The 25,849-nt window shown below is 53.5% G+C and overlaps 1 protein-coding gene across 3 annotated transcripts in view; it reads left to right on the forward strand.

The window, feature by feature from the left end:
• The window catches only part of HDX (highly divergent homeobox), a 192,098-nt gene that overhangs the window by 119,337 nt on the left and 46,912 nt on the right, over positions 1 to 25,849 (forward strand). For all 3 annotated transcript variants that reach the window (XM_088461397.1, XM_088461398.1, XM_088461399.1), the window contains one exon: positions 14,407 to 14,490. In XM_088461397.1, coding sequence (XP_088317523.1) covers positions 14,407 to 14,490 — 84 coding nt within the window. The remainder of the gene's footprint in view (positions 1 to 14,406; positions 14,491 to 25,849) is intronic.

Genomic DNA, 25,849 nt, shown 5'->3' on the forward strand with positions numbered 1-25,849 from the left:
GCGCACCAGCGCAATGCACAACACCCTGCGCACCAGCGCAATGCACAACACCCTGCGCAATGCACAACACCCTGCGCACCAGCGCAATGCACAACACCCTGCGCACCAGCGCAATGCACAACACCCTGCGCACCAGCGCAATGCACAACACCCTGCGCACCAGCGCAATGCACAACACCCTGCGCACCAGCGCAATGCACAACACCCTGCACAATGCACAACACCCTGCACACCAGCGCAATGCACAACACCCTGCGCACCAGCGCAATGCACAACACCCTGCGCACCAGCGCAATGCACAACACCCTGCGCAATGCACAACACCCTGCGCACCAGCGCAATGCAGAACACCCTGCGCACCAGCGCAATGCACAACACCCTGCGCACCAGCGCAATGCACAACACCCTGCGCACCAGCGCAATGCACAACACCCTGCGCACCAGCGCAATGCACAACACCCTGCGCAATGCACAACACCCTGCGCACCAGCGCAATGCACAACACCCTGCGCACCAGCGCAATGCACAACACCCTGCGCACCAGCGCAATGCACAACACCCTGCGCACCAGCGCAATGCACAACACCCTGCGCAATGCACAACACCCTGCACACCAGCGCAATGCACAACACCCTGCGTACCAGCGCAATGCACAACACCCTGCGCACCAGCGCAATGCACAACACCCTGCGCACCAGCGCAATGCACAACACCCTGCGCACCAGCGCAATGCACAAAACCCTGCGCACCAGCGCAATGCACAACACCCTGCGCACCAGCGTAATGCACAACACCCTGCGCACCAGCGTAATGCACAACACCCTGCACAATGCACAACTCCCTGCACACCAGCGCAATGCACAACACCCTGCGCACCAGCACAATGCACAACACCCTGCGCACCAGCGCAATGCACAACACCCTGCGCACCAGCGCAATGCACAACACCCTGCGCACCAGCGCAATGCACAACACCCTGCGCACCAGCGCAATGCACAACACCCTGCGCACCAGCGCAATGCACAACACCCTGCGCACCAGCGCAATGCACAACACCCTGCCCACCAGCGCAATGCACAACACCCTGCACAATGCACAACACCCTGCACACCAGCGCAATGCACAACACCCTGCGCACCAGCGCAATGCACAACACCCTGCGCACCAGCGCAATGCACAACACCCTGCGCAATGCACAACACCCTGCACACCAGCACAATGCACAACACCCTGCGCACCAGCGCAATGCACAACACCCTGCGCACCAGCGCAATGCACAACACCCTGCGCACCAGCGCAATGCACAACACCCTGCGCACCAGCGCAATGCACAACACCCTGCGCACCAGCGCAATGCACAACACCCTACGCACCAGCGCAATGCACAACACCCTGCGCACCAGCGCAATGCACAACACCCTGCGCAATGCACAACACCCTGCGCACCAGCGCAATGCACAACACCCTGCGCACCAGCGCAATGCACAACACCCTGCGCACCAGCGCAATGCACAACACCCTGCGCACCAGCGCAATGCACAACACCCTGTGCAATGCACAACACCCTGCACACCAGCGCAATGCACAACACCCTGCGCACCAGCGCAATGCACAACACCCTGCGCACCAGCGCAATGCACAACACCCTGCGCACCAGCGCAATGCACAACACCCTGCGCAATGCACAACACCCTGCACACCAGCGCAATGCACAACACCCTGCGCACCAGCGCAATGCACAACACCCTGCGCACCAGCGCAATGCACAACACCCTGCGCAATGCACAACACCCTGCGCACCAGCGCAATGCACAACACCCTGCGCACCAGCGTAATGCACAACACCCTGCGCACCAGCGCAATGCACAACACCCTGCGCACCAGCGCAATGCACAACACCCTGCGCACCAGCGCAATGCACAACACCCTGCGCACCAGCGCAATGCACAACACCCTGCGCACCAGCGCAATGCACAACACCCTGCGCAATGCACAACACCCTGCACACCAGCGCAATGCACAACACCCTGCGCAATGCACAACACCCTGCACACCAGCGCAATGCACAACACCCTGCGCAATGCACAACACCCTGCACACCAGCGCAATGCACAACACCCTGTGCACCAGCGCAATGCACAACACCCTGCGCACCAGCGCAATGCACAACACCCTGCGCACCAGCGCAATGCACAACACCCTGCGCACCAGCGCAATGCACAACACCCTGCGCACCAGCGCAATGCACAACACCCTGCGCACCAGCGCAATGCACAACACCCTGCGCAATGCACAACACCCTGCACACCAGCGCAATGCACAACACCCTGCGCACCAGCGCAATGCACAACACCCTGCGCAATGCACAACACCCTGCGCACCAGCGCAATGCACAACACCCTGCACACCAGCGCAATGCACAACACCCTGCGCACCAGCGCAATGCACAACACCCTGCGCAATGCACAACACCCTGCACACCAGCGCAATGCACAACACCCTGCGCACCAGCGCAATGCACAACACCCTGCGCAATGCACAACACCCTGCACACCAGCGCAATGCACAACACCCTGCGCACCAGCGCAATGCACAACACCCTGTGCAGCAGCGCAATGCACAACACCCTGCGCAATGCACAACACCCTGCGCACCAGCGCAATGCACAACACCCTGCGCACCAGCGCAATGCACAACACCCTGCGCAATGCACAACACCCTGCACACCAGCGCAATGCACAACACCCTGCGCACCAGCGCAATGCACAACACCCTGCGCACCAGCGCAATGCACAACACCCTGCGCAATGCACAACACCCTGCGCACCAGTGCAATGCACAACACCCTGCGCACCAGCGCAATGCACAACACCCTGCGCACCAGCGCAATGCACAACACCCTGCACAATGCACAACACCCTGCACACCAGCGCAATGCACAACACCCTGCGCACCAGCGCAATGCACAACACCCTGCGCACCAGCGCAATGCACAACACCCTGCGCAATGCACAACACCCTGCGCACCAGCGCAATGCACAACACCCTGCGCACCAGCGCAATGCACAACACCCTGCGCACCAGCGCAATGCACAACACCCTGCGCACCAGCGCAATGCACAACACCCTGCGCACCAGCGCAATGCACAACACCCTACGCACCAGCGCAATGCACAACACCCTGCGCACCAGCGCAATGCACAACAACCTGCGCAATGCACAACACCCTGCACACCAGCGCAATGCACAACACCCTGCGCACCAGCGCAATGCACAACACCCTGCGCACCAGCGCAATGCACAACACCCTGCGCACCAGCGCAATGCACAACACCCTGCGCACCAGCGCAATGCACAACACCCTGCGCAATGCACAACACCCTGCACACCAGCGCAATGCACAACACCCTGCGCACCAGCGCAATGCACAACACCCTGCGCACCAGCGCAATGCACAACACCCTGCGCAATGCACAACACCCTGCACACCAGCGCAATGCACAACACCCTGCGCACCAGCGCAATGCACAACACCCTGCGCACCAGCGCAATGCACAACACCCTGCGCAATGCACAACACCCTGCACACCAGCGCAATGCACAACACCCTGCGCACCAGCGCAATGCACAACACCCTGCGCACCAGCGCAATGCACAACACCCTGCGCAATGCACAACACCCTGCGCACCAGCGCAATGCACAACACCCTGCGCACCAGCGCAATGCACAACACCCTGCGCACCAGCGCAATGCACAACACCCTGCGCACCAGCGCAATGCACAACACCCTACGCACCAGCGTAATGCACAACACCCTGCGCACCAGCGCAATGCACAACACCCTGCGCAATGCACAACACCCTGCGCACCAGCGCAATGCACAACACCCTGCGCACCAGCGCAATGCACAACACCCTGCGCACCAGCGCAATGCACAACACCCTGCGCACCAGCGCAATGCACAACACCCTGCGCACCAGCGCAACACCCTGCACACCAGCGCAATGCACAACACCCTGCGCAATGCACAACACCCTGCACACCAGCGCAATGCACAACACCCTGTGCACCAGCGCAATGCACAACACCCTGCGCACCAGCGCAATGCACAACACCCTGCGCAATGCACAACACCCTGCACACCAGCACAATGCACAACACCCTGCGCACCAGCGCAATGCACAACACCCTGCGAACCAGCGCAATGCACAACACCCTGCACAATGCACAACACCCTGCGCACCAGCGCAATGCACAACACCCTGCGCACCAGCGCAGTGCACAACACCCTGCGCACCAGCGCAATGCACAACACCCTGCGCACCAGCGCAATGCACAACACCCTACGCACCAGCGCAATGCACAACACCCTGCGCAATGCACAACACCCTGCGCACCAGCGCAATGCACAACACCCTGCGCACCAGCGCAATGCACAACACCCTGCGCACCAGCACAATGCACAACACCCTGCGCACCAGCGCAATGCACAACACCCTGCGCAATGCACAACACCCTGCGCACCAGCGCAATGCACAACACCCTGCACACCAGCGCAATGCACAACACCCTGCGCACCAGCGCAATGCACAACACCCTGCGCAATGCACAACACCCTGCACACCAGCGCAATGCACAACACCCTGCGCACCAGCGCAATGCACAACACCCTGCGCAATGCACAACACCCTGCACACCAGCGCAATGCACAACACCCTGCGCACCAGCGCAATGCACAACACCCTGTGCACCAGCGCAATGCACAACACCCTGCGCAATGCACAACACCCTGCGCACCAGCGCAATGCACAACACCCTGCGCACCAGCGCAATGCACAACACCCTGCGCAATGCACAACACCCTGCACACCAGCGCAATGCACAACACCCTGCGCACCAGCGCAATGCACAACACCCTGCGCACCAGCGCAATGCACAACACACTGCGCAATGCACAACACCCTGCACACCAGCGCAATGCACAACACCCTGCGCACCAGCGCAATGCACAACACCCTGCGCAATGCACAACACCCTGCGCAATGCACAACACCCTGCACACCAGCGCAATGCACAACACCCTGCGCACCAGCGCAATGCACAACACCCTGCGCACCAGCGCAATGCACAACACCCTGCGCAATGCACAACACCCTGCGCACCAGCGCAATGCACAACACCCTGCGCACCAGCGCAATGCACAACACCCTGCGCACCAGCGCAATGCACAACACCCTGCGCAATGCACAACACCCTGCACACCAGCGCAATGCACAACACCCTGCGCACCAGCGCAATGCACAACACCCTGCGCACCAGCGCAATGCACAACACCCTGCGCAATGCACAACACCCTGCACACCAGCGCAATGCACAACACCCTGCGCACCAGCGCAATGCACAACACCCTGCGCATCAGCGCAATGCACAACACCCTGCGCAATGCACAACACCCTGAGCACCAGCGCAATGCACAACACCCTGCGCACCAGCGCAATGCACAACACCCTTCGCACCAGCGCAATGCACAACACCCTGCGCACCAGCGCAATGCACAACACCCTGCGCACCAGCGCAATGCACAACACCCTGCGCAATGCACAACACCCTGCGCAATGCACAACACCCTGCGCACCAGCGCAATGCACAACACCCTGCGCACCAGCGCAATGCACAACACCCTGCACAATGCACAACACCCTGCGCACCAGCGCAATGCACAACACCCTGCGCACCAGCGCAATGCACAACACCCTGCGCAATGCACAACACCCTGCGCACCAGCGCAATGCACAACACCCTGCGCACCAGCGCAATGCACAACACCCTGCGCACCAGCGCAATGCACAACACCCTGCGCACCAGCGCAATGCACAACACCCTGCGCACCAGCGCAATGCACAACACCCTGCGCACCAGCGCAATGCACAACACCCTGCGCACCAGCGCAATGCACAACACCCTGCGCAATGCACAACACCCTGCACAATGCACAACACCCTGCGCACCAGCGCAATGCACAACACCCTGCGCACCAGCGCAATGCACAACACCCTGCGCACCAGCGCAATGCACAACACCCTGCGCACCAGCGCAATGCACAACACCCTGCGCACCAGCGCAACACCCTGCGCTCCACCGCAATGCACGACACCCTGCGCACCACCGCAATGCACAACACCCTGCGCACCAGCGCAATGTACATAGGGCCTGCTTTAGGGGTGTTCAACCAGTGCGGTCAGACAGGGACGCCGCCCATAGAGGGTGCACCCCTCCCCAGCATCCCGATTTCAGCGGGACAGTACTGTCCCGCTAGGGCTGGCTACAGGGGTCGGAGCATCCTGTGCCGGCTCTCTCTTATGCACCTCTACATCGCGAACGAAAATGGGGTTGTGGCTTAATTATCATAGGCCATACCTCCTACGTGACGTTATTTGGAGGCGTGCCCGCAGGCTGGGTGGGGCACCTCACTAGCTGGGCTTCCCCCAGCCCTCTCCCGTCACTGAATGGATGCCGCACATATGCGAGCAGCATCCATTCAGACTCTGGGGTCCAGCACCGCCGCAGCGGTGGGGGTCCCCAACATCCCGAAGTGGCCCGCTGGTGGTCAAATTGGGAGGATGGGGAGGCCCACCACCGCAGCTGTATGGATGGCACCCCTGTTTGACCATCGAACACCCCTAGAGCCAGCCCTGTGTCCCGCTGTTCCACCTGCGTGTGGTCAAATCGGGAGGTTGGGGACCCCCACCGCCACAGCTGTGCCGGACCCCGGAGTCTGAATGGATACTGTGCACATGCGATGTCGGGGCGCACTATAGTGAGCCGGCATAGGGTGTTCCGACCCCTGAAGCCGGCCCTGAATGTACAACACCCTGCGCAATGTACAACACCCTGCGCACCACCACAATGTACAACACCCTGCGTGCCACCGCAATGTATACATAACGTGACCTCAAAAGCAGAATATATTACATTTCTACTTCAGGGTCCATAGGGGGTCCACAGGGTTGACCTTGGGGTTATAGCTGGAACAGGATCCATGGGCACCACACAGTTAAGCTTTTAGCTCCCAGGATGCACTTGGGTCCTCCTCTATACCCCGCCCCCGAGCCACAGGCACCTCAGTGTAAGCTGGTGCCCGGCTGGAGTCGGTCACCACGCAGGGGGCTGCAGGAGCAGCCCCCAGAAGCTTTTTATTTTAAGTTAGATTTTATTTATTTTAATCTTTTTACTACAGACGGCAGCGAAGGGCTGTCTGTACAGACGCCCACGCTGCCGCTCTGATCCCCGACTGGCACCGCGACGCCAGTACTGATCTGGGGATCGCGGCGGGAGGGCAGAGTCCGTACTAGCCGGACTCTGTCTACCTCCCAGGACTGCTGCCGGAGTCGCCGGGGATTCAGGTAAGCCGCGCGTCGCTGGCTAGCGGCGGCGCGCGGAATGCCTTAAATGCAGTCCTTTAGCCTCCGGTCCTGGGGACAGACCGGAGGCTGCTGGCAGTGGTGGCGGGCCCCTCCCATAACCCGTGGGACCACTAGACCACCAGGGATAAAGGGGCAAGCGGGAAGCCAGCATCCCTGGGGTTATGGCCAGCCAGGGGAGGAAGCCTTCCCTGTCAGCGGCTCCTCCCCTCAGCTCAGCGCGCCTTTCAGCACGCAGTCTGGCGTCGCTGAGCTGCAGTTACACGGCCACTCCTCCTCTGAGGTCTCCAGCGGCCATTTTCCCAGTGGCAGCGCAGATCTCAGGGAGCACGCGGACCGGTCTCCCTGTGTACCTCTCCCCTGATTAAGGACAGCGTACACAGCACTATAGCCCTCCCAGACACTGAATCTGGGCAGGTTGATTGTAGTGTAATGGTGCAGTGAGTATATCTTCCTGCATGGTATGTGACTATTGCTAGTGCTGCCGTCTGTGCTTATTTTCTACTTACTGTCAGCTTATACCTATCCCTTTACTTCTCCTACAAGCCCTACAGGTGTGTGGGGGAGGGGCGTTTCTACTGACCTCACTTATATAGATCACGTATTTGTGAGGTCCGTCACATACAGTTGTGTGCTACTCAGTGCCATATTGTGGGCTGTTGTTCAGCACACCGGTGAGTGCGTTTTACTTCTACCCTGGTGCCAGATATATAATATATTCTGTCATGTCAGACGAGGAGGTTGAGCGCTCAGTGGCTCCGGTGTTGGCCTCCTGCGGACGCTGTTCTGCAGGAGTAGATAGGGAGGATTTGTCACAGGATGGCCTGTGTAGTCGATGCCAGGTGGCTCCTGGCCCATCCAGACCTTCTCTGGCGCAGGAACCACCGTGGGCGATGTTTTCTCAAGTGCTGGTGTCTATTGCGGACCGTCTGTCGGTCCCGACTGCTCTCCCTACTAGGGCGGTGCCCCAGCCGACCATCCCCCATTCCCCGGGTGTCCCGCAGTTATTGCGGAGTCCTCCTGGGTCTCAATCAGTAGGTCCCTATGCGGGGTTGCCTATGTATATACAGGCTTCCCCTGTGCCGCAGCAGCCTGTGGTACCTTTTCAGGCCCCTATGGCGACTCCTCCACCATGGGTGGATGTGCTCTCCAACTCCGTGCAAAATTTGGCGGCCGCTTCCTCGGCTTTTCAGTCAATGTTGCAGACTGACATGCCTTCTAGGATTTCAAACCGCCCACTCATGACACGGGCACATTGTAAAAAATGGAAAACTCCACCGGCGGTGGATTCCCATGTCACCCGTTTAACTCGGGGCGCCACCTTACCATTACCGTCGATATCCTCGCTGAAGGATCCCACAGACAGGAAAGTTGAGACTTGCTTAAAGTCTATTTACTCCCTCTCCGGGGCGGTGGCCCGACCGTCCATGGCCATCTCCTGGGTGGCCAAGGCCATTGAGGGGTGGGCCAATGCATTGGAAGATACCTTCCCAGACGACGCTCCGGATGTCCAGCGGGCGTTGTTGGGACAAATGAGGGACGCTGCTTCTTACATTGGTGAAGCTTCTTTAGATGCTAGTCTGCTGACCTCGCGGGTATCGGCTGCAGCGGTGTCTGGCCGCCGATCCTTGTGGTTGCGGTCCTGGAGAGTGGACTCTGATTCAAAGAAGGGTCTGGAGGCCTTACCTTTCAATGGGGAATTACTATTTGGTCCGGACTTGGACAAAATAGTGGACACCCTGGCTAAATCCAAGTCGGCCTTCCTCCCTTCGGCGGCACTGCCTGCTAAGGTTCGGAGTTCGGCTTTTCGTTCCTTTCGGGTTCAGGGTAAGGCGAAAGGTCAGTCCTTCCCGAGACAGTCTGCGAGTAAGACTGCCTCTAAACCCAAGAAGCAAGCCTGGAGTGCTCGGCGCCCTTCTTCCAAGCAGGAAGATAAACCTGCGGCCTGATGGGACGGGCCTCCCTCTGGGGGACCTCAGAGTGGGAGGCCGACTTCTTCTATTTGCCCAGTGCTGGCACAATACCACCACAGATGCCTGGGTTCGAGAAGTGGTCTCCCAGGGGTACGCCCTGTCTTTTCGGCACAGACCACCCCACCAGTTTTTCTGCACAAGTCCTTCTCAGGACAAGACCAAGGCGTTACAGGTTCAGGAGGCTATAGAGTCCTTGCTGAAAGCAGGGGTCATTGTTCCCGTTCCTCTATCACAACGAGGGACGGGGTATTATTCGTCTCTGTTTCTGGTGCAGAAACCCAATGGTTCTCATCGCCCTATCCTCAACTTGAAGTCTCTGAACAAATTCCTCAGAGTTCCCAAGTTCAGGATGGAAACGTTACGTTCCATCATTCTGGCGATGGAACCGGGGGATTACATGGTGTCCCTGGACATCCAGGACGCCTACCTCCATGTTCCGATAGCATTTTCACACCAGCGGTATCTGAGGTTCGCTATCCTTCAACACCACTATCAGTTCCGGGCGCTACCCTTTGGTCTCTCCACGGCACCGAGGGTGTTCACGAAGATTATGGGGGTCATGGCCGCACATCTTCGGAACCAGAATGTACGGCTGCTGCCGTATCTGGACGACCTCCTGTTGGTGGCGAGCTCCCCGGAGGTACTGCTTCAACATCTCCACCTGACGATCGCTTGCCTGCAAGCACACGGGTGGTTGATAAATTGGAAAAAGTCCTCCCTGATTCCATCACAGCGGATGGTTCATTTGGGAGCCCTGCTGGATTCGCGTCAGCAAAGGATCTTCCTGACTCCGGAGAAGGTCGCCTCCCTACAGCTGCGGATACACAGTTGCCTGAGCCGTTGCCGTCTGTCGGTCCATTCGGCTATGAGAGTTCTGGGGTCCATGGTGTCGACATTCGACATGGTGGAATTTGCCCAGTTCCATTCCCGGCCCCTGCAGGGGCTGATTCTATCAGAATGGAACGGGTTACCTCACCGGATCCGCTCTCAGGTGCTGGTGTTGTCTCCGGACGTTCGGCTATCTTTGGCTTGGTGGCTTCAGACAGCTCATCTGGTCGAGGGGCGCCCATTTTGGATCCCGGACTGGGTCCTGCTCACGACGGATGCCAGTCTCCGGGGTTGGGGGGCAGTGACCGGCTCTTTGTCGCTTCAGGGTCGTTGGTCAGCGGAAGAAGCACTTCTCCCCATCAACATCTTGGAACTGCGGGCAGTATACAGGGCCCTGCAGTCGTCCGGCCCCGCTCTTCACGGAAGGGCGGTACAGGTGCAGTCCGACAACGCCACCACGGTGGCGTATATCAACCACCAAGGCGGAACTCGCAGTCAGGCAGCGATGTCAGAGGTGTCTCGTATCCTGACTTGGGCGGAGGGTCACATTCCGGCGATCTCGGCGGTCTTCATCCCCGGAGTCCTCAATTGGGAGGCGGACTTCCTCAGCCGTCACGACGTGCATCCCGGGGAATGGTCGCTTCACCCAGAGGTGTTTCAGCTACTCGTGGACAGGTGGGGACTGCCGGAGCTGGACTTGATGGCCTCCCGTCACAATCACAAGTTGCCCGTTTACGGGTCAAGGACAAGAGACGCAGGCGCAAGTCTGGTGGACGCGCTGTCGGTGAAATGGACGTTTCACCTGGTGTATCTGTTTCCTCCGCTATCCCTGCTTCCTCGGGTTCTGCGGAAATTCAAGCAGGACGGCGGCATGCTCGTGCTGGTAGCTCCGGCGTGGCCCAGACGTCCTTGGTACTCCGATCTCAGGAGCCTCTCCATCGACGCTCCGTACCTTCTTCCTCAGCGTCGGGACCTGTTGTCTCAGGGGCCCTGCCTTTACCCGGATCTGGGTCGGCTGTCTTTGACGGCGTGGCTCTTGAGACAGCCGTCTTGAGGTCTCGGGGCTTCTCCGGTTCGGTTATTGGTACCATGCTCAGGGCACGCAAGCCTGCTTCAGCACGGATTTATCACAGAGTGTGGCACACTTACTTTCAGTGGTGTGAGTCCAGACATTATGATCCTCAGGTGTTCAGAGTTTCCAGGATCTTGGAATTTCTTCAGTCAGGATTGGATCTCGGCTTACGCCTTGCATCTCTGAAGGTTCATGTGTCCGCCTTGTCCGTGTGGTTTCAACGGCGGATTGCAATACTACCAGACGTTCACACCTTTTTCCATGGTGTTCTCAGGATCCAGCCTCCCTTTGTGCCTCCTGTGGCTCCTTGGGACTTGGCGGTGGTGCTACGGGTCCTGCAGGGTCCTCCGTTTGAGCCTCTTGAGGCGGTGGAGCTCAAGTGGCTGACATTTAAGACGGTTTTCCTCCTGGCAATTGCTTCGGCCAGGAGGGTGTCTGAATTGGGGGCGCTTTCCTGTCGCCCTCCTTTCCTGATTTTTCACCAGGACAGAGCAGTGCTCCGCACTCGTCCTGAGTTTTTGCCCAAAGTGGTCTCGAAGTTCAACATTAATCAGGAACTTGTTGTGCCAGCTTTTCAGTCCCCTGATCTTTCAGCTGGTGAGACTTCCTTAGATGTGGTCCGGGCGCTTAGAATTTATGTAGACCGGACGGCTTCGGTTAGGAAGTCTGATTCCTTGTTTATCCTCTTTGGTTTTCAGAGGGGTTGGCCTGCCAACAAACAAACGTTAGCCCGTTGGCTTCGTTCCGTTATTTGTGAGGCTTATGCACAAGAGGGTTTACCTGTGCCAGCCTCTGTTAAGGCTCATTCCACTCGTTCTGTGGGTCCCTCTTGGGCTGCTAGAAGTGGCGCTTCTGCTGTTCAGCTGTGTAAGGCGGCCACTTGGTCTTCTATTCAAACGTTTTTGAGGTTCTATGCGTTTGACACCTTCGCCTCTCAGGATGCTTCCTTTGGGCGCCGGGTGCTCCTTTCAGCACAGGAGCGTCCCCGCCCTTAGTTGAACTGCTTTGGGACATCCCCAAGGTCAACCCTGTGGACCCCCTATGGACCCTGAAGTAGAAAATAGGAGATATGGTAAGAACTTACCTTTGTTATCTCTGTTTCTACGAAGTCCATAGGGTCCACAGGGCGCCCGCCCTGATGCACCTGGCTTCAAATGGGCTGTGTGGCTGGTCACCGGTTTTCCGTCTCCTATTGCTGTGAGTATGGTTTCTTGTGTGTTCCAGTCTTCCTTCTCTCTGTTCCATATTCTCCTCCGGCCTAGGCTGCTTACCAACTGAGGTGCCTGTGGCTCGGGGGCGGGGTATAGAGGAGGACCCAAGTGCATCCTGGGAGCTAAAAGCTTAACTGTGTGGTGCCCATGGATCCTGTTCCAGCTATAACCCCAAGGTCAACCCTGTGGACCCTATGGACTTCGTAGAAACAGAGATAACAAAGGTAAGTTCTTACCATATCTCCTGTTTTCCTGTAGCTGAAACACTGACTTACCTGTGATCTCTTCATGAGTCCAAGTTCACCCAGATGTGATAGTATAAGAGCTGGCGAGATAACGCCAGGCCCCTCTCAGACGATAGGTCCGTCTGACACTGCGGAGGACACAGTAGGTGTCACAGCTCCACCACCATCAGCAATAGTGCTTGTGGCGTATTGTGGAGCTACTATACCTTGAAAAAGGTCCGAGACCGAAAAGTCAGACTATTTACTGTTACCCTGGTGGTATCGGAGTAATACAGGACATGGTTTCTATCTGATGTAATGTAAGTGCTTCAGCTTATGTGGATTACAATGGACTGCTGGTCACACTGCGGTTACATCAGACCTGGATGGAGGAAATGATAAAGATGTAACTTGTTACATAAGGCAGTGACCGCAGAAATGAGAGGGAAACAATATGACTTTCTTGTAAACAGACATAAAATGCTCCAGGAATAGGACAGGAGGCACAGAGATGCTATAAGACACATGACACACGTCATACACATCACAGTACATGGCTGGAGAGTGCAGAGAAGACGCACACAAGCCTGGGGAATACAAATCGCACATAAACACAAATACAACATTTTTAAAGACCACTCTAACCCGTTTTGTAGGCGTGGCCGGGGGGTGGCTTCACAAACGGAGGCGTTCCCAAGCGAACGCCTGCCGTTTGTGGGCGTCCCCACTAACATCACCAGTGATGTCAGTGACAGAGCTTCCGGCTCTATTTGAGCCAGAAGCTCTCTGGGGCTTGCGGCCACGAGACCCTACCACAAGGGTCTCGTCGCAAACCTGATGGTCGCGATGGTCTTGACCATCGCGACCATCATGGTCGCTCGCAATAGCTGTGGGTGGTAACCCACAGCTATGCGAGCGACCAAGAGGCCGCAACTGAAAAAAACATACGCCTGCCCTGTCATCAGCTCGCAACAGGGACCTGCGTTAGAGCACCCGCAGGTCATGTCCCTTCAAACAGGCACATTTGCATATTTTAGGCAGCCATCTTAGGTCCTACACGCCCCCTTACTGTACTTTGGCCGTGTCTACGTGTCCCCTCCAAACCCCTTGTTGTACGGATTCGGAAGTGCAACTTGCCTGGGTAATACAAAACACCCACGTGCGCTAAATTAGAAAAAAAATATAAGAGCAAGTTGTGTCCAAAAATGACGCAAGTTGTATTTATGTCCATAATATCAGATAATTGCAGCTCCGAACACCGAATATTATCATTGTACACATTTTACACAACACAGGAATACAGACGTTTATGTAGGTTTGCTATAGTGTCATGATGGCCTCTTCCTCAATGTCCCTAATGTCTTGGAAAAGACCCGACCAGCCTCCAGCTCAGCCATGTGCACTTCACCCAGGGAGGCACCAGCGGAGATGTAGGAACGTTAGTGGCCTTGGTGTTACGCTTGTGAGTAACGTGGGTACTTGGGTGGGCAAGCGGCCGTATTACTTTGCAGAGATGCCCATTGCAGCGGGAGAAAGAGGCCTCTTATTGGACATCGGACTCAGCCAAAGGCAATTTGTCTCCCTAACATTTATCCTATGTAGGCAGATAACAGGCTTCTATTACACAGGTTAAGGCTCAACGTTCCTAAAGCACAAATTCCGCTTCTGTCTTCTAGAAAGTAGAGTCCCCAGAGGAAGAGGTGACCGATACAGTTGGCAAATTTGACGTGGAGCAGATGCGTTCGCTCTTGGATTATAAGGTACGGATAAGTCTCCTGTACGCCAGGCGTTTGTCACTGCGGCATTGTATTTAGTGGTAGCAGCTTAAATCACTAAGCATAGATCTGATGGTGCACACACGTGTGCGTGTGAGAGTATAGATTATAAATCTGTGAGGGGAAAAATAGTGAGGCAAAGAGGTAAGGAGGCACTGCTCACAAGATTACAGATAGATAATAGACCGTGACACCCCAGTACCCCTTGCACATGTGGGCACGCTATGCAGAGTGTGGTTACATGATTGGACCAAGTGACCAGACCACAGTCAGCGTACCCCCCACTGCTGGTAGCACGTACAGTCATCAGGCCAGGAGTCCGTGTGACGCTCTGCAGTACATAGAGGTGCCGGGGAGGAGTTCTAGGTAAGAGGGTGCACGATACACCTCACTAATCACAGCGCAGAGTAACCTCCCCTCCTCCTCTCTGGCTGTTACATTTACACTATGGAGAGCTCAGAGTCTAATATACTCTAAATGTTTACAGGTCACTATATTTTATTTTACATACAGTATAAATGGCTTTTTCTATCCTGATTATTATATAGTTCCTACACAAAGTGTAAGTAGGAGAGTCTGCAGCTGGCATGGTCTCTCCCGCTGCCCAATAACCTATAACAGAGCAGCAACCTTACATGTACTCTCTGTATTTATCTATGGGTGGTACAGAGGCCGATACCCGCTGCCCAATAACTTATAACAGAGCAGCCCTATGTGCCTCACCTTACATGTACTCTCTGTAAATATCTATGGGTGGTACAGAGACTGATACCCGCTGCCCAATAACCTATAACAGAGCAGCCCTATGTGCCTCACCTTACATGTAGTCTCTGTAATTATCTATGGGTGGTACAGAGGCCGATACCCGCTGCCCAATAACCTATAACAGAGCAGCCCTGTGTGCCTCACCTTACATGTAGTCTCTAACTATCTATGGGTGGTACAGAGACTGATACCCGCTGCCCAATAACCTATAACAGAGCAGCCCTGTGTGCCTCACCTTACATGTAGTCTCTAATTATCTATGGGTGGTACAGAGACTGATACCCGCTGCCCAATAACCTATAACAGAGCAGCCCTGTGTGCCTCACCTTACATGTAGTCTCTAATTATCTATGGGTGGTATAGAGGCCGATACCCGCTGCCCAATAACCTATAACAGAGCAGCCCTATGTGCCTCACCTTACATGTAGTCTCTAACTATCTATGGGTGGTACAGAGGCCGATACCCGCTGCCCAATAACCTATAACAGAGCAGCCCTGTGTGCCTCACCTTACATGTAGTCTCTGTAATTATCTATGGGTGGTACAGAGACCGATACCCGCTGCCCAATAACCTATAACAGAGCAACCCTGTGTGCCTCACCTTACATGTAGTCTCTGTAATTATCTATGGGTGGTACAGAGGCCGATACCCGCTGCCCAATAACCTATAACAGAGCAGCCCTATGTACCTCACCTTACATGTACTCTCTGTAATTATCTATGGGTGGTACAGAGGCCGATACCCGCTGCCCAATAACCTATAACAGAGCAGCCCTATGTGCCTCACCTTACATGTAGTCTCTGTAATTATCTATGGGTGGTACAGAGACTGATACCCGCTGCCCAATAACCTATAACAGAGCAGCCCTATGTGCCTCACCTTACATGTAGTCTCTGTAATTATCTATGGGTGGTACAGAGACTGATACCCGCTGCCCAATAACCTATAACAGAGCTGCCCTATGTGCCTCACCTTACATGGTGTCTCTGTAATTATCTATGGGTGGTACAGAGGGTGATACCCGCTGCCCAATAACCTATAACAGAGCAGCCCTATGTGCCTCACCTTACATGTAGTCTCTGTAATTATCTATGGGTGGTACAGAGGCCGATACCCGCTGCCCAATAACCTATAACAGAGCAGCCCTATGTGCCTCACTTTACATGTAGTCTCTGTAATTATCTATGGGTGGTACAGAGACTGATACCCGCTGCCCAATAACCTATAACAGAGCTGCCCTATGTGCCTCACCTTACATGGTGTCTCTGTAATTATCTATGGGTGGTACAGAGGCCGATACCCGCTGCCCAATAACCTATAACAGAGCAGCCCTATGTGCCTCACCTTACATGTAGTCTCTGTAATTATCTATGGGTGGTACAGAGGCCGATACCCGCTGCCCAATAACCTATAACAGAGCAGCCCTATGTGCCTCACTTTACATGTACTCTCTGTAATTATCTATGGGTGGTACAGAGGCCGATACCCGCTGCCCAATAACCTATAACAGAGCAGCCCTGTGTGCCTCACCTTACATGTAGTCTCTGTAATTATCTATGGGTGGTACAGAGGCCGATACCCGCTGCCCAATAACCTATAACAGAGCAGCCCTGTGTGCCTCACCTTACATGTAGTCTCTGTAATTATCTATGGGTGGTACAGAGGGTGATACCCGCTGCCCAATAACCAATAACAGAGCAGCCCTGTGTGCCTCACCTTACATGTAGTCTCTGTAATTATCTATGGGTGGTACAGAGGCCGATACCCGCTGCCCAATAACCTATAACAGAGCAGCCCTATGTGCCTCACCTTACATGTAGTCTCTGTAATTATCTATGGGTGGTACAGAGGCCGATACCCGCTGTGATCTCCTCACTGAGGGTCATTGCTGCGCTGCGAGGGATACCCGGGTGCAGGGGCTGAGTGAGACCCCAGGTGCTGCACATTAGGCATCGTTACATAGATTATCCCCCCCCTCGTCATTCTACAGTAAATGGTCCCACAGACAGACAGACAGACAGACAGACGCTGTGCAAAGTCCCATCAGCAGAAAATCAGTGGCCACAAATGCCCCAGATATCAGAAGTACCCCGAGTTAATGCCCCCGATTTGCAGCGGCTGTCTTTCATAGGAGTCGTTTTATCCCTCTTCATGCACCTAAAGACGCTGCAATAAGTGCTGACACATTTCATGTACTTACTACAGACATATTCCGCCATTACAGTCCTCATTTTAAGGCTATCCCTGCTTGAGCACAGGTGACTCAATTAGCACCCCAGTCAATTTGATTTAACCATCTGGACTCAAGCCTGGATATCCTTAAAACCTGGACTGTAATGACGGAGCTTGGGAACCTCTGACTTACTATAAGAAACACATGAACTGCACGGATGGGAACATCCCAAGAGTCCTATAGACCAGCAGCGGCGTTACCCAATAATCATTGTACCCGTGTATCATGTGCCCGGCAGCAGCGTTACCCAATAATCATTGTTCCCGTGTATCATGTGCCCAGCAGCGTTACACAATAATCATTGTACCTGTGTATCATGTGCCCAGCAGCAGCGTTACCCAATAATCATTGTACCTGTGTATCATGTGCCCGGCAGCGTTACACAATAATCATTGTACCCGTGTATCATGTGCCCGGCAGCGTTACACAATAATCATTGTACCCATGTATCATGTGCCCAGCAGCGGCGTTACACAATAATCATTGTACCCATGTATCATGTGCCCAGCAGCGGCGTTACACAATAATCATTGTTCCTGTGTATCATGTGCCCAGCAGCAGCGTTACCCAATAATCATTGTACCGGTGTATCATGTGCCCACCAGCAGCGTTACCCAATAATCATTGTACCCATGTATCATGTGCCCGGCAGCGTTACACAATAATCATTGTACCTGTGTATCATGTGCCCAGCAGCAGTGTTACACAATAATCATTGTACCTGTGTATCATGTGCCCAGCAGCAGCGTTACACAATAATCATTGTACCCATGTATCATGTGCCCGGCAGCAGTGTTACACAATAATCATTGTACCTGTGTATCATGTGCCCAGCAGCAGCGTTACACAATAATCATTGTTCCTGTGTATCATGTGCCCTGCAGCAGCGTTACCCAATAATCATTGTACCGGTGTATCATGTGCCCACCAGCAGCGTTACACAATAATCATTGTACCCATGTATCATGTGCCCAGCAGCAGCGTTACACAATAATCATTGTACCTGTGTATCATGTGCCCAGCAGCAGCGTTACACAATAATCATTGTACCCGTGTATCATGTGCCCGGCAGCAGCGTTACCCAATAATCATTGTACCGGTGTATCATGTGCCCACCAGCAGCGTTACACAATAATCATTGTACCCATGTATCATGTGCCCGGCAGCAGCGTTACACAATAATCATTGTACCTGTGTATCATGTGCCCAGCAGCAGCGTTACACAATAATCATTGTACCCATGTATCATGTGCCCAGCAGCAGCGTTACACAATAATCATTGTACCTGTGTATCATGTGCCCAGCAGCAGCGTTACACAATAATCATTGTACCCATGTATCATGTGCCCGGCAGCAGCGTTACACAATAATCATTGTACCCGTGTATCATGTGCCCAGCAGCAGCGTTACACAATAATCATTGTACCCGTGTATCATGTGCCCGGCAGCAGCGTTACACAATAATCATTGTACCCATGTATCATGTGCCCGGCAGCAGCGTTACACAATAATCATTGTACCTGTGTATCATGTGCCCAGCAGCAGCGTTACACAATAATCATTGTACCCGTGTATCATGTGCCCGGCAGCGACGTTCCCCAATAACTGGCTGCACCTCCCCTGCCAGGATGCTGTGTAGTAGCTTCTGGCTGCCTGCAGGTGGCACTGTTATAATGACTGTTGATCTCATTTGTTAAAAGTTCAATGTTGCAGCAACATACTATAGAGGAGGAGCATCAGAGTCCCATGTTTAACCCATTCACAGCCAGAACGGGCAATAATCTGGTAAGGCAGAGGTTCCCAAGCTCTGCTATTACAGGCCAGGTTTTAAGGATATCCAAGCTTGAGTCCAGATGGTTAAATCAAATTGACTGGGGTGCTAATTAAGTCACCTCAAGCAGTGATATCCTTAAAACCTGAACTGTAATAGTGGAGTTTGGGAATCTCTGCAATAAGGAGTCTCTGGTTTCTGTTTTGCTTAATTCAGAGCTTCCCAAACGTGCTCCTCAAGGCACCCCAACAGCTCAGGTGTTAGTGATATCCATAGTTGAGCACAGGTGGTTAAATCAAATTGGCTGAGGTACTAATAAAGTCACCTGTGGTTAAGCATGATTATCCTTGAAACCTGGACTGTAAAGCGGCCACACACTAGACCAACTTTCATCCAATCAGCCAACTAGGTGACTGGTTGGAATGAGAATCTGGTAACGTATGGGAGTAACTGATGATCAGCAATTTGCTCCTAAATGCCAGAAAACAGATGAAAATGGCGTCAGACAAGTTTGTTAAATGTTTGATCTGAACAATTTGTTCAAACAACAGTTTTTGTCCATTTTCCGGCATTTGGGAGCAAATTGCTGATTGTCAGTTACTCCCATACGTTACCAGATTCTCATTCCAACCAATCAGCTAGTTGGCTGATTGGATGAAAGTTGGTCTAGTGTGTGGCCAGCTTTAGGCTGCCCTGAGGACTGAGTTTGGGAACTTCTGGCTTAGTTAGAATTTGGGCCATGGCTGTGCTGCAATTATTCATGTATATTTTATTTATCCATGAGATCCACTCTTGTGTCGTGGACTTAGGAGGAGGTGTATCAAACCTGGGAGAGAGATAAAGTACCAACCAATCAGCTCCCAACTATCATTTTTCAAACACAGCCTCTAAAGTGACAGTTAGTAGCTGATTGGTTGGTACTTTTATGTCTCTCCAAGCTTTGATACATCTCCCCCTTATTCGGTTATATCTGTGCCAAGGCATATTTGCAGAATAAATTTGATTTTTTTTTTTTTTTTATAACATAAATAAGTGATTTGTTTCCGCCGTACAGTAACCGGCGGCAGCACAGTCTCAGTACAGTAACCGGCGGCAGCACAGTCTCAGTACAGTAACCAGCAGCAGCACAGTCTCAGTACAGTAACTGGCGGCAGCACAGTCTCAGTACAGTAACAGGCGGCAGCACAGTCTCAGTACAGTAACTGGCGGCAGCACAGTCTCAGTACAGTAACAGGCGGCAGCACAGTCTCAGTACAGTAACAGGCGGCAGCACAGTCTCAGTACAGTAACCGGCAGCAGCACAGTCTCAGTACAGTAACAGGCGGCAGCACAGTCTCAGTACAGTAACAGGCGGCAGCACAGTCTCAGTACAGTAACCGGCAGCACAGTCTCAGTACAGTAACTGGCAGCAGCACAGTCTCAGTACAGTAACTGGCAGCAGCACAGTCTCAGTACAGTAACAGGCAGCACAGTCTCAGTACAGTAACCGGCGGCAGCACAATCTCAGTACAGTAACCGGCGGCAGCACAATCTCAGTACAGTAACCGGCAGCAGCACAGTCTCAGTACAGTAACCGGCAGCAGCACAGTCTCAGTACAGTAACAGGCAGCACAGTCTCAGTACAGTAACCGGCGGCAGCACAGTCTCAGTACAGTAACCGGCGGCAGCACAGTCTCAGTACAGTGACAGGCAGCACAGTCTCAGTACAGTAACAGGCGGCAGCACAGTCTCAGTACAGTAACCGGCAGCAGCACAGTCTCAGTACAGTAACCGGCAGCAGCACAGTCTCAGTACAGTAACCGGCAGCAGCACAGTCTCAGTACAGTAACAGGCGGCAGCACAGTCTCAGTACAGTAACAGGCGGCAGCACAGTCTCAGTACAGTAACCGGCAGCAGCACAGTCTCAGTACAGTAACCGGCAGCAGCACAATCTCAGTACAGTAACCGGCAGCAGCACAGTCTCAGTACAGTAACAGGCGGCAGCACAGTCTCATTACAGTAACAGGCGGCAGCACAGTCTCAGTACAGTAACCGGCAGCAGCACAGTCTCATTACAGTAACAGGCGGCAGCACAGTCTCATTACAGTAACAGGCGGCAGCACAATCTCAGTACAGTAACAGGCGGCAGCACAGTCTCATTACAGTAACAGGCGGCAGCACAATCTCAGTACAGTAACCGGCGGCAGCACAATCTCATTACAGTAACAGGCGGCAGCACAGTCTCATTACAGTAACAGGCGGCAGCACAATCTCAGTACAGTAACCGGCAGCAGCACAGTCTCATTACAGTAACAGGCGGCAGCACAGTCTCATTACAGTAACAGGCGGCAGCACAGTCTCAGTACACAGTACAGTAACAGGCGGCAGCACAGTCTCAGTACAGTAACCGGCGGCAGCACAGTCTCAGTACCGTAACATCAGTACCGTAACTGGCGGCAGCACAGTCTCAGTACAGTAACCAGCGGCAGCACAGTCTCAGTACAGTAACCGGCGGCAGCACAGTCTCAGTACAGTAACCGGCGGCAGCACAGTCTCAGTACAGTAACCGGTGGCAGCACAGTCTCAGTACAGTAACCGGTGGCAGCACAGTCTCAGTACCGTAACCGGCGGTAGCACAGTCTCAGTACAGTAACCGGCGGCAGCACAGTCTCATTACAGTAAGCGGCGGCTGCACAGTCTCAGTACAGTAACCGGCGGTCTCGGTACAGTAACCGGCGGCAGCACAGTCTCGGTACAGTAACTGGCGGCAGCACAGTCTCTGTACAGTAACTGGCGGCAGCACAGTCTCTGTACAGTAACTGGCGGCAGCACAGTCTCAGTACAGTAACAGGCGGCAGCACAGTCTCAGTACAGTAACCGGCGGCAGCACAGTCTCAGTACAGTAACCGGCGGCAGCACAGTCTCAGTACAGTAACCGGCGGCAGCACTGTCTCAGTACCGTAACCGGCAGCAGCACAGTCTCAGTACAGTAACCGGCGGCAGCACAGTCTCAGTACAGTAACCGGCGGCAGCACAGTCTCAGTACTGTAACCGGCGGCAGCACAGTCTCAGTACCGTAACATCAGTACCGTAACTGGCGGCAGCACAGTCTCAGTACCGTAACTGGCGGCAGCACAGTCTCAGTACAGTAACCGGCGGCAGCACAGTCTCAGTACAGTAACCGGCGGCAGCACAGTCTCAGTACAGTAACCGGTGGCAGCACAGTCTCAGTACAGTAACCGGTGGCAGCACAGTCTCAGTACCGTAACCGGCGGTAGCACAGTCTCAGTACAGTAACCGGCGGCAGCACAGTCTCATTACAGTAAGCGGCGGCTGCACAGTCTCAGTACAGTAACCGCCGGTCTCGGTACAGTAACCGGCGGCAGCACAGTCTCGGTACAGTAACTGGCGGCAGCACAGTCTCTGTACAGTAACTGGCGGCAGCACAGTCTCAGTACAGTAACAGGCGGCAGCACAGTCTCAGTACAGTAACCGGCGGCAGCACAGTCTCAGTACAGTAACCGGCGGCAGCACAGTCTCAGTACAGTAACCGGCGGCAGCACTGTCTCAGTACCGTAACCGGCGGCAGCACAGTCTCAGTACAGTAACCGGCGGCAGCACAGTCTCAGTACAGTAACCGGCGGCAGCACAGTCTCAGTACTGTAACCGGCGGCAGCACAGTCTCAGTACCGTAACCGGCGGCAGCACAGTCTCAGTACAGTAACAGGCGGCAGCACAGTCTCAGTACAGTAACCGAGAGCAGCACAGTCTCAGTACAGTAACTGGCGGCAGCACAGTCTCGGTACAGTAACTGGCGGCAGCACAGTCTCAGTACAGTAACCGGCAGCAGCACAGTCTCGGTAGAGTAACCGGCAGCAGCGCAGTCTCAGTACAGTTATTATTAGTTGCTGGTTGCAGCACACATATGGCAGAGCTTGGTTGTCTCTCTGTAATATATCCCATAGATGGGGCGTCTTGCCCTTGTACGGCTCACCCTGCAGCAATATATTTGCCAGCTGTGGAATGCGTAAGCTTCCAGGCCAGAGACAGGGCAATGACCTGCGATGCCAGCCATCCGCCCCCTGCCCACTCTCTTTCATGTACAGGGTGGATCTTCCAAAGGGATAAAACACTGTCAATTATAAGAGAAGAGTGCTGCAATCTGGCTGTATCAGTGTCCCGTCAGAGAGCGGTCCCTGCTAATTGCGCTGCTCTCTGATGTCATTCCGCGTGCCCCCACCTAGGTGCCATCTTTCTGATCATAGCTGGGGCTGGCTGACATCCAGAATGGTCCAGCGGTCGCCGGTAACTCGCAGGGATTAATCCCCTAGATACTTATCCTAGCAACCCAGGAGGAGAGGAGCTGCCAGCATGCTCAGGATGAAGCTTTCGAAGAATCTGCTGCGTCTCTGTGTTACGCGGGATCGGAGGCTCTTCTAGAGCTGAGCGTTGGATGCCTGCGCAGTATTGTGCTAGGGGGTCATTCGCAGAGAGCACAGTGCATTTACTTTCGTCATTTATTAGCCCTGCTTACCCCAAGGAATGCATACAAATGTGAACAGCCACAATGAGCATGGCCATCGTGCTCATCCGATGTAACGCTATCATCATCAACGCCATAACGCCAACTCAACGCCATAACGTCCATAACTGGAAAGGTCTCTGCTGAGCTGTTCTTCTCTACATGTGTCCTGCCCACGTCAGATGCTTTAAAATAATAATAATGATGTTTTACCCAATTTGCAGATCATTTGAGCGTCACTTGTAGTTATTGAGCATTTCCCTGCGCTGAGGGGAGATCTGTGCTGCCTTTATCCAAAGTGTCACATTTCTACATCTTTTTTTCCTCTAAATACATTGACTTGTGCCAAGCGTGCCGCACTCGCACCGTGATCGTACTATTCCCTGCCACCTATGGGGTGGCGTAAGGTTACAGTCATTTTCTGCAATTAGAAGCTTTGTGTCACCCTGTGAATTTATGGACGATGCCATATATGCACATTATTAGGCACACTGCCAGGTCTTTTAAATAGATTGTTCTGTAGAATGAAATCTCAAATTACGTAGTTAGCGCATAGAGCAGAAAATGCGTAATCCACCATGGTCCCCCAGTCATCGCTTTTTCTGTGTATCGTTGCTCAAGTCCGAAATGGGCAAATAGTCCAAAAACACCTTATTTGTAGGACACACACATTCACCCACACACCTTGTGTGACCTACTGTATATAGAGACAGTCAGCCCACAGCCATGTGCCACAGGACTCCTCTGTGACTTCTAATATCCATATAATGTACAGCAAGGAGAGTATATAGGTCACAGCAATCCGAGGATCAGTCTAATAACTAGTAATAGAGACACTCAGCCCAGAGCCATGTGTCACAGGACTTCTAATATCTATATAATGTACAGCAGGGAGAGTATGATTAGTTTTACACGGATGCGTCTGCCCTTTTCATGGGCGTGCATAACTTAGCCACAGCGATTGCATACGCAGCGTAAGTGCCCTCTGTGTACGAGGAGAATGGCCGTTACTGCGGCTGGTCAGACTTGTCGTAAATGCTGCGTGACTGACCGATGTGCGTCAAAGGTACCGATTATATGTGCGCAGAAAATCGCCAGTGGACGGATGTGAGAATGCAGCAGCGGGCGTCCCAATGCCGGCTGTGCTGGATCAGGCCCATGATTGTACAGTATATATCATACAGGATGAGGGTGATTATTGTACAGTATATATCATACACGATCAGGGTGATTATTGTACAGTATATATCATACAGGATCAGGGTGATTATTGTACAGTATATATCATACAGGATCAGGGTGATTATTGTACAGTATATACCATACAGGATTAGGGTGATTATTGTACAGTATATATCATACAGGATCAGGGTGATTATTGTACAGTATATACCATACAGGATGAGGTTGATTATTGTACAGTATATATCATACAGGATCAGGGTGATTATTGTACAGTATGTATCATACAGGATCAGGCCCATGATTGTACAGTATATATCATACAGGATCAGGGTGATTATTGTACAGTATATTTCATAGAGGATCAGGGTGATTATTGTACAGTATATATCATACAGGATCAGGGTGATTATTGTACAGTATATACCATACAGGATGAGGGTGATTATTGTACAGTATATATCATACAGGATCAGGGTGATTATTGTACAGTATATACCATACAGGATGAGGGTGATTATTGTACAGTATATATCATACAATATCAGGGTGATTATTATACAGTATATACCATACAGGATCAGGGTGATTATTGTACAGTATATACCATACAGGATCAGGGTGATTATTGTACAGTATTTCTACTTCAGGGTCCATAGGGTATCCACAGGATACCTTGGGGTATAGGTGTGACGTCAGTCGCAGGGCACCAAAGAGTTAAGCTTTCAGCCTCCCAGGATGCACTAGGTCCCCCTCCTATACCCCACCCCCGGGCCAAGGCACCTCAGTTTAGTTTGGTGCCCGGCCGGAGTCGGGTGCACCTGTTGGAGTGGGGGCTAGAAGAGCCCCTGAAGCTTTTTCTTCATGCAGCTGTGGCTGCACATCTGGATG

Source organism: Taudactylus pleione, unplaced genomic scaffold (genome assembly GCF_031769625.1).
Source record: "Taudactylus pleione unplaced genomic scaffold, aTauple2 ptg001043l, whole genome shotgun sequence".
Lineage (NCBI taxonomy): Eukaryota > Metazoa > Chordata > Amphibia > Anura > Myobatrachidae > Taudactylus > Taudactylus pleione.